The 15402-nt window shown below is 40.5% G+C and overlaps 1 protein-coding gene and 1 long non-coding RNA gene across 5 annotated transcripts in view; one reads left to right on the forward strand and one right to left on the reverse strand.

The window, feature by feature from the left end:
• The window catches only part of LOC311301491, a 34739-nt gene extending 23408 nt beyond the window's left edge, over nt 1-11331 (reverse strand). Inside the window, exon 1 of the long non-coding RNA XR_014629468.1 lies at nt 10772-11331. This is a non-coding gene — a long non-coding RNA (uncharacterized lncRNA). The remainder of the gene's footprint in view (nt 1-10771) is intronic.
• On the forward strand, nt 5348-10380 carry LOC311301490 (uncharacterized protein). 4 transcript variants are annotated; one of them, XM_084426667.1, is made up of 3 exons: nt 5348-8753; nt 8885-8978; nt 9075-10380. In XM_084426667.1, the coding sequence occupies exon 3, from the start codon at nt 9112-9114 to the stop codon at nt 10246-10248; it is 1137 nt and encodes a 378-aa protein (XP_084282793.1). In that variant the 5' UTR covers nt 5348-8753; nt 8885-8978; nt 9075-9111; the 3' UTR covers nt 10249-10380. The 4 variants fall into 4 exon arrangements, with proteins under 4 accessions (XP_084282793.1, XP_084282796.1, XP_084282794.1 ...); XM_084426670.1 differs by having other exon boundaries at nt 8885-8949; XM_084426668.1 differs by having other exon boundaries at nt 5348-8595; nt 8669-8753; nt 8885-10380.
• Nucleotides 11332-15402: the final 4071 nt, after the last annotated feature.

Below are 15402 nucleotides of genomic sequence, written 5' to 3' on the forward strand. Positions count from 1 at the left end.
ATCGTCTGAATTTATAAATGACACAGATTTGCACTGTACTTCACATGTCAGCACTGAACCGGATGATGAATATGCACAGCGTTGGTTTAATGTTGATGTGGAAAATGTAAAGACAGATTATCTGTATTGGACAAACCACTGGTGTGTTTTGAGTGTGAAACTGACTGACAAACAGGCAATGTTTTATGACGTGGAAAATGCACAGCCTCATATATCACTGGCCAAACCAGTGAAGGCTGAATGGCGTGACGCAGGTCCCTTCATGGCCAAATGCCATGAACTGACCGACTGGGTCATAATAGATCAAAAAAGACTGATCTGCCAAAGTGAAAGTACCGGATGGTTTAAACAACCATGTCATAAAACATTGAGAGGTTTGAGAGCAGTCACAGTGTGGGAAGAGGAAACAACACTTGATAGTCTGACCTTATCGCACCTCCCAGTCATCCCAGAGGGGTTGGAGGGAGTTCCGAGTTGTCTATGGGCTAAAGATAAATATGATGTGGGTCTGATTGCAGGCTGTGAACCGGTTCAAATTAAACCCAAATCTGACTATAGACCAAAAAAGATGCAATATCCATTGAAAAAGGAAGCGATTGAGGGCATTACTCCAGTGTTTAATTCTTTGTTGGAAAAAGGGGTCATTATTGAATGTCCGGACTTGCGTGTCCGTACACCTATTTTTCCAGTAAAGAAAATACGTGATTCAAACCAGGCCACTCAATATAGATTCGTTCAGGATCTCAAAGCTGTTAATGACGCAGTACAAGCCAGAACTCCGAACGTTCAAAATCCTTATACGATCTTATCTCAGATTCCGGCTGACACCAAATGTTACACGCTGGTTGACATTGCGAATGCATTCTTTAGTGTTCCAGTACATCCTGACTCACAATTTTGGTTCGCATTTAATTTCAATGGTAAAGCGTACACCTTCACACGTTTACCGCAGGGTTTCTGTGAAAGTCCGACCGTTTTTAGCGAAGCTTTAAAACGTAGTTTGGAAGATTTGGTACTTCCACCTGGCGTGGCTCTGTTGCAGTATGTTGATGACTTGTTACTTTGCTGTCCAAATGAACAGATCTGTAAGCAGGCTACCATCACATTGTTAACCTACTTAGCAGAGCGGGGACACAAGGTCAACCCGAGTAAAATAGCTGTAAATCAAACCAAAGTTACCTTTTTAGGTCACGTGTTGACAGCAAATGGGAAGTCATTATCTGACAAAAGAGTCACAGCCATACAAAACATTCCTAAACCGATCACAAAGAAACAAATGATGTCATTTTTAGGAATGACCTCGTATTGTAGAACATTCATTCCTAGCTACAGCGAAAAGGAAGGACCTTTGTCAGCGTTAATTTATGGTCAGGAAATGGCAGCCTCTGACAAACTGACATGGACCACAGAGGCAGAGAGTGCCTTTTGTGAAATGAAACAGGCATTGCTGAGTTCGCCTACCCTCGGTATTCCGAACCCAGATAAAAATTTTACACAGACAGTAGCTGAAAAAGATGGTTACATGTCCTCTGTTTTGTTACAAGAACACGGAGGAAAGTTGAGGCCCGTGGCGTTTTTCTCATCGAGATTAGACGCAGTAGCAAGAGGTTTCCCTGCTTGTCTAAGAGCTGTGGCTGCAGCAGAGCGAGCTGTGATAGCCTCTAGAGATTTTGTAGGTTTTAGCGACCTAACACTATTAGTACCACATGCAGTGTCACTAATTTTGTTAGAACAGAAGACTTCTCATTTATCTGCAGCCCGGTGGCTGAGATATAATTTTGTGCTGTTGGAAATGCCTAACGTTACTGTTAAACGTTGTAATGTTTTAAATCCAGCAAATCTGCTCCCAACGGAACAGGATGGTGAACCACACTGTTGTGTTTCAGCTTTGGAACAGATATGTAGTCCAAGACCAGACTTGAAAGACGAGGCCTTACTCAACAGTGACATGATCCTCTTTGTGGATGGGTCTTCCAGTAGGGATGACCTTGGCAAAAACAGGGCTGGATACGCGGTAGTTTCATTAACTGAGGTTCTTGAACAAAAATCACTGCCGTCACATTTTTCTGCACAAGCTGCTGAACTGGTTGCTCTGACTGAAGCATGCAAATTGGCAAGTGGCCAACGTGTTACAATTTACACTGACTCCAGGTATGCTTTTGGCGTTGTGCACGATTTTGGCTCATTATGGAGACATCGAAAGTTTCTGAAAGCAGATGGTAAACCAATATTGAATCACCTGCTTGTGAGTGAATTGTTGGATGCTTTGCTATTGCCAGACGAGGTGGCAGTTTGCAAGTGTCAGGCCCATACTTCGGGTAGCGATGACGTTTCCAGAGGAAACAGATCTGCAGATTTAGCTGCAAAGGCTGGGGCTCTGCTTCCTGTTCAGATAACCACAGCAGCACGGCTGAATGAGGAACTAGGTGACATAGAGGCCATGCAACAGCACGCCTCTGAAACTGACAAGCGAAAATGGAGAGAGGCAGAATGTGTTTATAAGAATGGACAATGGTGGGGCCCCAATAATAAACCGTGTTTACCTTCTCATTTCTTTCCAGCATATGCTAAACTAACACATGGTTTGGACCATACTTCCAAGACGGGAATGTTTTCTATTATGCAAAATAACTGGTTTACTAAAGGTTTTTCCACAGTGGCAGCAGATTTTTGCAGCAGATGTCTGATCTGCGGAACTAACAATGTCGGCAGGGGTCAGGCAATGAGACAGGCGGGGCATCCCAGGCCGCCAAGACCATTCTCACATGTAATGCTTGATTATATTGACTTGACACAATCAGATAAAAAGAAATACTGCATAGTTGCCGTGGATCTTTTCTCAGGTTGGATTGAGGCTCTGCCAACAGCAAAAGCAGATGCACAAGGAGTGGCGAAATTACTCCTGCAAGAAATTGTCCCACGATGGGGAATTCCTGAGAAATTATCAAGTGACAATGGCTCACATTTTGTAAACAGTGCAATTTCAGCAGTTGAAGCTTTCTTGGGTACTCCCTGGAAGCATTTTTGTTCCTATCATCCGGAATCAGCCGGAGCGGTAGAAAGACAGAACCAAGTTCTGAAAAACAAACTGGTAAAAATTTGTGATGAGACAGGGCTTTCATGGCCAAAGGCCCTGCCCATTGCTTTGACTTATATGAGAATGAGAAAGAGGGGGCGAGCACAACTCTCACCATTTGAGATTCTGTTTGCTCGTCCACCTCACATGGGCTGGGAACCTCAAAAACCTAGACCACTGCCTGACACCACTCTATGTGAACATGACATGTTGCAATATTGTGTTGAACTGGATAAGGTGTTCTGTGATATCTCAAAACAGGTCCAGGCAGCAGCTCCAGAGCCAGCTGAGACAGCCCTGCACAGCATCAGGCCAGGAGATTTCGTACTGATAAAGGATCTGATATGAACTAAATGACAGTTACCGTGGAAACCAAGGAGTGGCGGGAAAACAGAACAAAGGAAGACATGTGATCAGTGACAACAATACTCAGACAGAACACAACTGTGACAGCATCTGTGCGTTCATTCATTCACGCACAGAAACGCGATTCATATTTAAACAGTCTTTTTGCGTGTACAGACACTTTGCGATTAGAACAAAGCATAGAACTGACCTATTCCACAGCGGGATCCGTTGCTCCTCGAAATGAAACTTCCAGAACTTCTGAGGTAAATTTTCCAGGATTATTATCAAGATAGTATTATTCCTCACAGCGTCGTAAAGTACATGAGTCTGAAAGTAAACTCGCAGTGTGTGTTATCCAGCTGATGTGGGCGTTTCACAGGATTGCAGGATCGCCTCACATTTGCGTTTGAATAGCGCGCGCTCTCCGTGGGCGGGGTCACATTAAAACTTAATGAGCTGAGATGAGAATGACTGACATCTCTCTCTTTTCATTCATATTACATAAACTGAGAATATTTGTTTTTTATAAAAATTACTTCATTTAAAAGAAGAGAATTCAAGCTTCATGCCTGTGTGCCTGTTTGACTGAGTATTCGCTGAGTTATGGTTCATTTTCGGACGCGTTTCAGAATGGACTTAACTGACAGAGAGAAGGCAGAACTCACTTCGTGTTTATTTTTCTTTATTTGGAAAAAAGCACAACACTTTGTTTTTATTGAGTATACACAAAAATAGTACACACTTCGGATCGAATGATGTATGAAACTCCTATGGAAAATCAAAGTCAACAGAGTATTTTTGAGTCTCTTTTACACTGATAAAAAAAAGCGAGCTGGTATCGCCGGCGATACCGCAGACCCCAGGGGGTTAACCTGGCATACACATAACACATTATAGACTTCTATAATTCAATGTTAGGCTGCATAGTTTAGGTCAGCTGGAACCGGGAACACTTCCCATAAATCCTGATGTACTCGTTACATCATGAGAAGAATATCGTCTACGCTAATATTAGTCTCTCTGTTTATCCCTAGGTTAGCTGCAGTCTGCCGGATCCAGGGCGTATCCAGATCTGATGAAGGACCTGCGCCTGGGCGCATCGACAACACAGTCCTGAAGTGTCAACTAGTCTCTCCCCTGTGAAGGCCTCCTTCCCTTCTCTTTTACCTCTGTACAGATAAAGCATTGTCGGGATGATTCCGGTTCGCGTGGCTACGCGGAAGTGATAGAAATTCTGTATTATAAATTTTAAGGCCAGACAAGTAGTTTGTTGAGGGTTGGTTTGTAGGGAAGGACTACACGCCTGCGCACATATATTTAAACGCACATACCTATAGACTGAACTCGTAATACGCATGTGCAAGCCATCAGCGTTCTCACGGGTTCGCGTTTTTGAAGTTTGCGCAGAAAGAACTTAAGAGACTTCTTGATCTCCTCCATCTCATCTGGTAGGTTTGCATTTTTCTTAGGCGGCATATTCCAGTCGTTTCGCGCCGTCACTCAAATCATTAGTCAAATAAAAATAATTCCCTTGGATTACTGTTTCTCACAGTAAATGCCTTTTGTTTTTGCAATATGCTGTATTTTATGATTGCTTGCAACAATAATTAAAACAAATACATGTACAAACACAGTTTCACCAAAGCACAGCGGTCAGCACACAAGAAAAAAAAGAGAAAAAGCACAGACTTATCAATTATGAAATTATGGTGTGGTTAAACAGGTGTAACAGTCACAAATTCCTTGTGAGTTTTTTCGGGACCCGTCGGGCTCGGGTCGGGTAGCAGACCTCCACGGGATAATAATTTCCCTTTTACCCAGAGAGCAACATAATGTTAACCCTAGATCCGGCCCACATCTGGTACGTGTGGAATCCATGTGTACCAGATATAGGCCGGATCTGGGCTGACACTACAGTATGTTGCTGTCTGTGTATGCATCAGGTGGGGTCGTGAAGCACCAATTTTTTCAAACTAGCTGCCCCGACTTTCCAATACTGCATGATGTTCGAAGCTTCAAACGTCATCAATCACATTATATTGTCATTTTGATACAAGCATCGGTATAGTGTGTGATACAATAGTGCTTTGAAAACTGCGTTGAAGCATTGGAGCCTCGGTATCAACTAGGGGTGCATCGATCCGATATTAGGATCGGATATCGGCCGCGATACTGATAAAATAGCTGGATCGGGGATCGGAAAAAATAACAGATCCACGGGCCGATCCAGGTTTTTTTTTTTTTTTTTTTTCGTCGTCGCAACAGAACCTACGTCATTCGTCAGCTTCACGCGTGTCGCATGCTAGAAGCAACATGGAGCGAGCCAGAGGCCGTTTCTCAATACCAAGTACGCAAACTTCGGACTTGCGTCCTCCTTGGTAGTTCGGACTTGCCAAGTTCGACTCAGGAGAACGAACTCCCGAGGACGAGAGGACGCGAGTCCGGTTATTCTGCAAATGGAACAGCATGCGTTCTTGATCGCGTCACTCAGCTCGCTCTGGCTACTCCGGTAATCTCTTTATGTATATTTTAGCCAAAAATAAAACGAAGTATGTTATACAACACCACTCTGCCTCTTTTCATTTAAAAAAAAAAAATCTTAAACATATTAATGGCCACATAAATGTGGTTCAGGCAAACGCGTACATTGATTATCTTTACTGCATATTAACAACACGAAATATAAAACACAACCCTGCTTCTTTTTGTTTTCATTTTTTAAAATATGAAACATAATGATCATTAAAACTGACATTTAAATTTGCCATTGCTGATTAAGTGAGCATTCACAGGTCATGTTTGTGATGGTGGTGTGACACACATTACAATGTTTGGTTATTATTATTTGTATGTGTGATCAAGTTGTTGTTCGACCAACTTTTTATTTTTTTAATCTCAGGTTCAGCTGCTATGTTGCATTTTAAATTCCTGTTGCAGGACTTTGCACTTTATATTTTTACATGTTTACAATTTTTGGAAACACAGTTTTTTTTGTTTCCACCGCTACATTTTAATTTGATTTTTTTTACATTTATTTAAAGAAGTTTGATTATATTCTATTTTCGATTTGAATGCACAATTGTTTTTTAAATAAATAAGAATACAACACATTACATACATCTGTTATTTTGTCTTAGTTATGTTTAGTTAGTAAAGTCTGGTGCCTTTAGTCTCTTCAAGGAAGGTATAAGGTGGAAGGTATACAGTTTATTATTAATTAAACTATAGTATCGGATCGGTATCGGGTATCGACAGATACACAAAGCCCAGGCATCGGTATCGGTATCGGGACTGAAAAAGTCGGATCGGTGCACCCCTAGTATCAACCATCCCATCACTAGTAAAAACTAAAAAAAGAAATCTGTTTTATAAGAACACACACCTTGAATCCTCTGATCAAAGTGATATGGTGCTGTATACACAATACTTGTAATGGGATAAAAATGTAAGAATTACAGTACATGTTAATAACTTTGTGTATTGCTTCTATAAATATTCCATTACTAATAGGTTATGTAGATTTAGATTTAATGTGAAACATACTGTATCAATGTACTGTATCAGTTTCTGTATCCGCCCCCCTAAGTTAATAACTAATGATCTTTGCAACGGAAGTGAATCAATCAAAACTAACTTTAGCTGGACAATAACTTTATTCTAGAACTGTTGTAAAGCCAAAACAGTCTCTGTTACTTTAATTTCCTATTATCACTGTAAAGCTGCTTTGAAATAGTCCATATTGTTAAAAGCGCTGTATAAATGAAGGTGACTTGACTTGTATGTTCATTAATGTTGAGTTGTTTTTAGACAATTTGATTTTGTTACAGACCTAGTAGCATAAATGAGGGTGTTGAGCGTATTAGCAGCTGGTCTATGGCGATGTTCCACCATTCTTTTCAAGTTTATCTTTTGTCTTTCTCTTTTTCTGCTTTCACACAGATTTTGGGAAATGTATGGTTTAAAAAAAATGGTTGAACAATGGTATCATGCTAACTTGTTTTCTCTATATAGGTCTGAGATCTAATGGGGTGTATGTAATGGCAATCTTGCCTTGCTGAACCTCTAGATTTGCCATCATGCACAGGTAGGAGTGAAGTTTTTACGCAGACACACAAAGATTTTCCAGAGATTATTGCAGTTGAGGTTTGTGGTTTATTGTAGTAAATTGTACAAACAGATGAACATACCGATTGATTTCTTATCTTGTTTCCAGTTGTTTGCGTGTACTCTGATCTGTAATCTTTACTTGCTTTACTAAAGTAAATTTACTAATCACTTGTAAATGACTTGTAATGGAATTTACAAAACATACATAAAATGTTAGTATATCACTTGCTAATCATTTATGAATGTTTTGCAAATGATTAGTTCATCATTAACTAACCACTTATACATGACTTACAACTGAACGTTATTATAAAGTGTTACCTGTTACAGTTCCCCCATCTGCTGTTCCCTCATACACTCCATACTCCATTCACACACACAGAGTCCAGTATATCACTCAAAACTACAATTCCCAGAATTCCTCCTGCTCATCGCTTGCAATTACTCAGCCATCATCTGCACCTGCACCTGATCAGCCCACTCATCACCACAGTATTTAAGCACACCTCAGTCACACACTTTGGCTGTGTTTGAAACTGCATACTTCCCTACTATATAGTAGGGGAAAAGCAGTAGGCGAGCGAAAAAAGTATGTACATAATAAAATGTGTTTTTACAGCAAAATCTCAACTATACTATACTATACGGTCTAATGTCTTTACACCAATACTTTTAGAAGATTTTCCTATCAGATGTAAATAGACATTTAAAATGAGCGTCTTTAAGATGTATATGGTTTATGTAAATCCACTTTGGAGACGTAAACGTGTGTTTACTGGAGCTCCCCTGATAGCAAAGACGCTCATTTTAAATATCTATTTACATCTGACAGGAAAATCTTCTAAAAGTATTGCAGATGAGCACATCACAACATGAAATAGACATCTGAGTGATGAATGTGTGCTATTATGTAAGATAATTCACTGTTGTCAACACGGCCTTGCCTTGCCTATTTTATTTGTACTGTTGACAAATTGAGGAACGTTTATGTTGGATAAAAAGTGATTTAACACATCAGCAACAACCTCAACATATAAATGTAGTATTGAGCTCTAATCACAGAGGTAACGTGAATCTTGTCTGGATGTTACAGGGACAGATGAACAGGTGTGTTTATTGAGCTCATAAATCACAGAGGTAACGTGAATCTTGTCTGGATGTTACAGGGACAGATGAACACGTGTGTGTTTATCCGGTGGAGAGTGACTGAAGAAGGCTTTGAGTGAGTATACTACAGAAATGAATAACAAAATCTATTTAAATATTAAGTTGTAGTTTATTTTAATTATTGTAATTTCAAACAGAGCTATTACAACACTTTTCTGATTCTTGATTTCTGTGCATTTGCTGCAGATCTTTTGTGGTGGAGCAGGACCTGCAAGGAAAGATGATGGCTGCATTTGTGGGGGGGAAAAAGGGTATTTTAGGGATCTTACTAAAATATAAAGTAAGATAATGTGTTACTTTTGTACTTCTAATACAATCAAATGACACTGTGCTGTTAAAATGACTGCTTTTGTATTACGTTTGTGTATTTTTATAGGATCTGAAATCTCTGCAGACTGGTGTAAGCACTGAGGATGAGGAGCCCAGAGCTGAATCCTGGAAACGGTGCCATGGACGAGACCCTCCATCACTCCACCTGCCCTTATGAGACCCTCCATCACTCCACCTGCCCTTATGAGACCCTCCATCACTCCACCGGCCCTTATGAGACCCTCCATCACTCCACCTGCCCTTATGAGACCCTCCATCACTCCACCTGCCCTTATGAGACCCTCCATCACTCCACCTGCCCTTATGAGACCCTCCATCACTCCACCTGCCCTTATGAGACCCAGCATCACTCCACCTGCCCTTATGAGACCCTCCATCACTCCACCTGCCCTTATGAGACCCTCCTTCACTCCACCTGCCCTTACGAGACCCTCCATCACTCCACCTGCCCTTACGAGTCCCTCCATCACTCCACCTGCCCTTACGAGACCCTCCATCACTCCACCTGCCCTTACGAGACCCTCCATCACTCCACCTGCCCTTACGAGACCCTCCATCACTCCACCTGCCCTTACGAGACCCTCCATCACTACACCTGCCCTTATGAGACCCTCCATCACTCCACCTGCCCTTATGAGACCCTCCATCACTCCACCTGCCCTTACGAGTCCCTCCATCACTCCACCTGCCCTTATGAGACCCTCCATCACTCCACCTGCCCTTATGAGACCCTCCATCACTCCACCTGCCCTTATGAGACCCTCCTTCACTCCACCTGCCCTTACGAGACCCTCCATCACTCCACCTGCCCTTACGAGTCCCTCCATCACTCCACCGGCCCTTATGAGACCCTCCATCACTCCACCTGCCCTTACGAGTCCCTCCATCACTCCACCTGCCCTTACGAGACCCTCCATCACTCCACCTGCCCTTACGAGACCCTCCATCACTCCACCTGCCCTTATGAGACCCTCCATCACTCCACCTGCCCTTACGAGACCCTCCATCACTCCACCTGCCCTTACGAGTCCCTCCATCACTCCACCTGCCCTTATGAGACCCTCCATCACTCCACCTGCCCTTATGAGACCCTCCATCACTCCACCTGCCCTTACGAGACCCTCCATCACTACACCTGCCCTTACGAGTCCCTCCATCACTACACCTGCCCTTATGAGACCCACCATCACTACACCTGCTTTTATTGCCTCAGATTGTGAAGCACAGTGCAGCACGTAACAACCTCAGGCACGAAGGACCGGCTCAACTCTGGCGGTCAGCTGATTCATCAGAATAAAGCCACAGAATGGGAACCGCTGTATTGAGATGGCAGTAGGATGTGGGGTTCACCGCCTGTAAATACATGATTGTAGTTTGAATAAAGTTTCATGTGTTGTTGACTTGAATATGCATTTGTTTATTGATAGATACTTTTATTTGTTCTTTTACTAACTTATTCATGTTTCTTATTGTTGTCAGTAAATAAAATATAATTATTTAATTAATGCATTAATTGGTTTCACTTTATTTTGATGGTCCCTTTAACACGTTCTGTTGACTATAAGTAACGCTGCACCTACATGTCTACTAACTCTCATTAGAGTGTTAGTTAAGTATTAATAGACTGGTAGGGTTAGGGTTAGATTAAGTTGACATGTAGTTTGTTGTGTTTCTATACCGCTGTAACATCCAAATCCTTCTATAACAATCCCATAACCTATTTCAATCAAAGATTGTCCTTACCTGCTGGTTAAAGATGTTATAAGTGGCTTCAGGGTCCTCGGCGGTGTCCGATCCAGTTCAGTCCGGGGTCCGTTTCACTGGGCTTTTGCTTAGTATTAATATCTTAACTATAACAAAGTAAAGATATCTCTAGGAAAAATCACTCTGAGACTTATTTTAAAAGTTTTTCGAATCACCAAAAATTGGTTTCGTTTTACTTAAGAAAAAGTTTCAGAACAATACAAAGACAATAAATTCAAAAAGGAAAAAATAACAGAAATGCGTATAGGTCTTCACCTCGAATTGCGGCCCCGAGCAACTGGAAACAAAACCTTTTATATGGTTTGATGGGGGGCCGTCTTAAACATTTAGGGCTGTCCCTTACAATGAAGCAATTCTTAGAAGAATAAAACAATTGATCTGGAATTTTCCATGACCTTAAAGCTGTTATGCAATAAGCATGCGTGTATAGGTTATCTCATCCGCACCACCTACGCTAAAAAGCTTAATATACATTTTGACCGTTACTTGGCCTGCAGGTGTTAAAACCACAGCTCGCTTCTCGCCTCATCTCTAACTGTGGGAGGCATCTTTCCATCTTCTTGAACTGTGTTAAAGGTCAACTAAGCGGGCATAGCCTTAACACCTGTTGTTCCACTGAACTCACTCAGAGAGATCAAAGAAAACCACAAACACTGTGGTTGCAAAGCAAGCTTGCAACATGCATCTAGCGTTGCAAGCTTCTTTTGCAAGCAATGACACTTAAACTACAAAACGTTATCACAGGGCAAGTTTGCATCGAGCAATTCAAACTTCTCCTGTAAACAGGATATTTCACAATTTGGACATTTAAACTGATTCTCTAACATAACTCCCCTTACAATACTAAGTAATCTTTTATGCAATTTCTCCATCTGTCGGAGAATCCTCATTATTCGTCGACTTTGATATGTCAGCTTGTTCCGTGGATGTTGGGTCCTTCTTCTTCCTCTTCTCTGTTTTCTTAGCTTTATGAAGTTTTCTGGCGTGGTCCTTCTGTAGTTGTGCAACTAAAAGATCGTCCATAGATATTTCAATTTTATCAGTTACTTTTGAGACACTGTCAGTTCCCTTTGAAACATGTAAATCATTTAGGAGAGGTTCCAATTGAAGGGATTTATCAGAAGATTTCATATTAGAATCTAGCAACACAACAAGTTGCAAAATTACTTAAAGTCAGTAGAGTGTCTGTTGGAGGACCATCACAATAAAGTTTTTTGCAGATATTAAGCAGACAGTCTACTTATACTCCAATGAACGTTAGTTGACATATAGTTGCAAAGTTACTTATAGTCAACAGCACGTTCAAAAGGGACCATCAAAATAAAGTGTTACCCATTAATTTGTAAGGCCCGCTATATTGGCCCAATTGCCGGTTCGCCAATATACGGGGAAGGAATCACGTGTTCTGTCCTCACTCAAGCAAAGTATTGGTTGGTTAGATTTGTAATACATTAATCATATGTATTTACTCGTTAATTCATCTGACTCCATAAATGAAAGGTTTTAATAATATCTGTGCCTCACTAAAAGTGAGCGAATGTTTGACTATTCCTTTTAACCATTAAATGAACGATGTCAAGATCAGTTAGAATAATCACATGTAAGGATTTATTATGTCAGGTAAATGTATCATGCCAATTTCATAATCAATTCAAAGATAATCGATACAAAACATCAAATGCTCTGGAATAGAGAGAAGATGCAAACCCAACTTTAAGAAATACGTGAGGCTGAGAGATCTATCTCGATCTATCTCTCAGCCTCACGGGCCAATCTGAAGTACAGAAAAGGGCCCCGAACTTTCTGCTGCATCTCATTAAATAGTCAGACCTCTTTCACATGGAAACATGTGCTAACAAAAGAAATTTGCATGCAGTGGTCGCACCTTCATGGGGGTGGGTGACCATTTGCTTGAGAGACCACCTTCCTTTGTAAGTCAGTTATCCATAAACTCTTAAAACCTTATTACCTTTTATTTTATCTATCTGGATATGAGATATCTGTACCACTCACTTTGAGACATTTCAAATGACACCAAAAACATAACAGTCAATGATAAACATTCACATTAAACCATATTCTTGTGTGAGTTCTTAGTAGTTTGCGGAAGTGAGGTCGTATGGGGGAGGTCAAATGGTAATTAGCCCTTTGTCTCAGACCAGGGCCTCAACCAGTATTTTCAGTCTTACAAATTCATTGCTTGACTGAAAATTGTAATGTTTCACTGCATTTATCTACAGTGTATTCATGCATGTCATATGACAAAACAAATTACATTTTGCTTGTTTTATTAAATTCTATAATTTTCAGTAAAACAAAAGTGGTAACACTTTACGGTAAGGGTACATGAATTATCATGAATTCATGTATAAATTCATGCATGAAATATGCATTAATTCATGCATTAATATCTCACGAATCATCAGGAACTAACACGAGTTCAACGTTTTTCATTCATGACTTCATGGATGAACAACACCTTAATTAAAACATTAACTAAGATGAGTACATCATCATGAATTATGATTTATTACGCATGATCATGATGTTTTCTTTGTTCACACAAAAAAATTGGTATTTACCACCCACTGTGGATAAAGCTATGGTTATGGTACATGAATCATCATGAATTCATGCATAAAAAAGTATTAATTCATGCATGCAAGACTACTCTTCGAATTATTAAAGGAATGTACAAAAATCCACATGATCTAATGCATGCATACAGGCTAGAACAGTATATCAATTAATGTGAGAACTTTTTTTCTGAATTATGATCTGAGTTATCCAGCATGTTCATGTCTTCTTCATAGCCTGCAGGTAAATGGACAGACCCCAAAATTGGCCAATCACAGCACATAACATACGAATTCTGTTGGCGTTCAAATACTAGTCATCATTAACTAAGCATTATTTATCAATGATTTCATCATGTGTGTGGCCCCTCAACTAAAGTGGTGACTTGGTGCTTTGAAACACTGATGAACAATGTGTTTTCATTATGATCTGAGTTATCCAGCATGTTCATGTCTTCTTCATAGCCTGCAGGTAAATGGACAGACCCCCAAATTGGCCAATCACAGCACATAACATACGAATTCTGTTGGCATTCAAATACTCATCATTAACTAAGCATTATTTATCTATGACTTCCTCATGTGTGTGGCCCCTCAACTAAAGTGGTGACTTGGTGCTTTGAAACACTGATGAACAATGTGGCATAACTGTGAAATGACATGAATATGAACATGAAAGTTCAAGTCTTTGCAAACAATGTACTGTGGACACAAATGGACTTTGATCTTAACTTGCAACGTGATCTCATGAGAATACGTGTGTATTTTTACGTAAAGTGTAGTTCTACCATACGTACATTTATTTATGTTTTATACACACAGAAACGTATAATACTGACAGTGGACAGCACAAAAACGTAATTTATTTACTTATAAACAACTTATACAAACAACGACGTACAAATTTAGGCGTATTCCTATTTAACTTATGCATATTAAAATCGTGGCATTAATATTTTGACACATAATACACTAAAACACAACATAAATTCACAAAAGAAATCAATTTTATTAGCTTAATGTGATCCAAATCTTTAGAATCCATACGTTGTTTGCAAGAAACAGATCCAAATGCAGCCCTTTATCCAGTGATCTTCATCTCCATTTCTCGGCAGAGACCGTCAACGTCATATCCCGGCATCCCGCGCTCGTGGTGAATTCAAATTCAAAAATTGCGCCCGAAGCGTTACGACATGTTTTACGGCAGTGATATCAAACGCTCATTAGGCGTTTCTCAATGTCAAGGAAGGATCCTCGGAAGCCAGAATTTCGAGGATGCTACGTCATCGACATCCGTCGAAGGACTGTTCCAATGTCGAGGATCCTCGGAATTTCCACCAAGGACTGAGTCCTTCGTTCGAAAAATATCCCATATACAGGAAAGGATGCATATGTGTAGCCTTCGCGCTCTTCGCGCTCTCAAATCACCCACAATCCTATGCGCGCAGCTTTGCTATCTTGTTCAAAAAATTCAAAATGTTAGACGTTAACGGAGTCGGAGCGTTAACGGATCAATATGCTTTCAAATGTAAATATATTTACGTTACCAAACATTTGTTTAAAAAAATAATTACATCCATTATGTTATGGGTCAAATTGACCCGCACTGTTTAAACACACTTAACAGTCAAATAATCAATATGATTAAAAAGGAGTTTATTGATTTAAAAACGATTATATTGCCTGAGTGAACAGAACTGCGTCCATAGCAACGCTCTGTTTTTCATTTTCACTGACGTAATGACGCACTGACGTGCACTTGCTAGCCTGTTCCATTTACATGTTCTCCGAATGCTAAAGAGGAGCCTCGCCTAGCCTCTGAAGGAAGTGACTTGGAAGGACCAGTCCTGCCAAGGAAGTATCCTTGACATTGAGAAACACCTATTGGCTCTCGCATGCTTCGTCACAGATTGCGACATGCCGTGTTTGTTGTGTACTACATTTGAAATGGAGAAGCGCGCGCGCCTTCACAGAGCGAACAGCGAACCGAAACCGGATTAACATTTTCATGGATTAATAACTTAAATTCTGCTC

This window comes from Rutilus rutilus (assembly GCF_951802725.1).
Source record: "Rutilus rutilus genome assembly, chromosome: 12".
Taxonomy (NCBI): domain Eukaryota; kingdom Metazoa; phylum Chordata; class Actinopteri; order Cypriniformes; family Leuciscidae; genus Rutilus; species Rutilus rutilus.

Coding starts and splice junctions, on each gene's coding strand:
- LOC311301490 (XM_084426667.1), top strand. CDS start 9,112: ATGAGGAGCCCAGAGCTGAATCCTGGAAACGGTGCCATGGACGAGACC.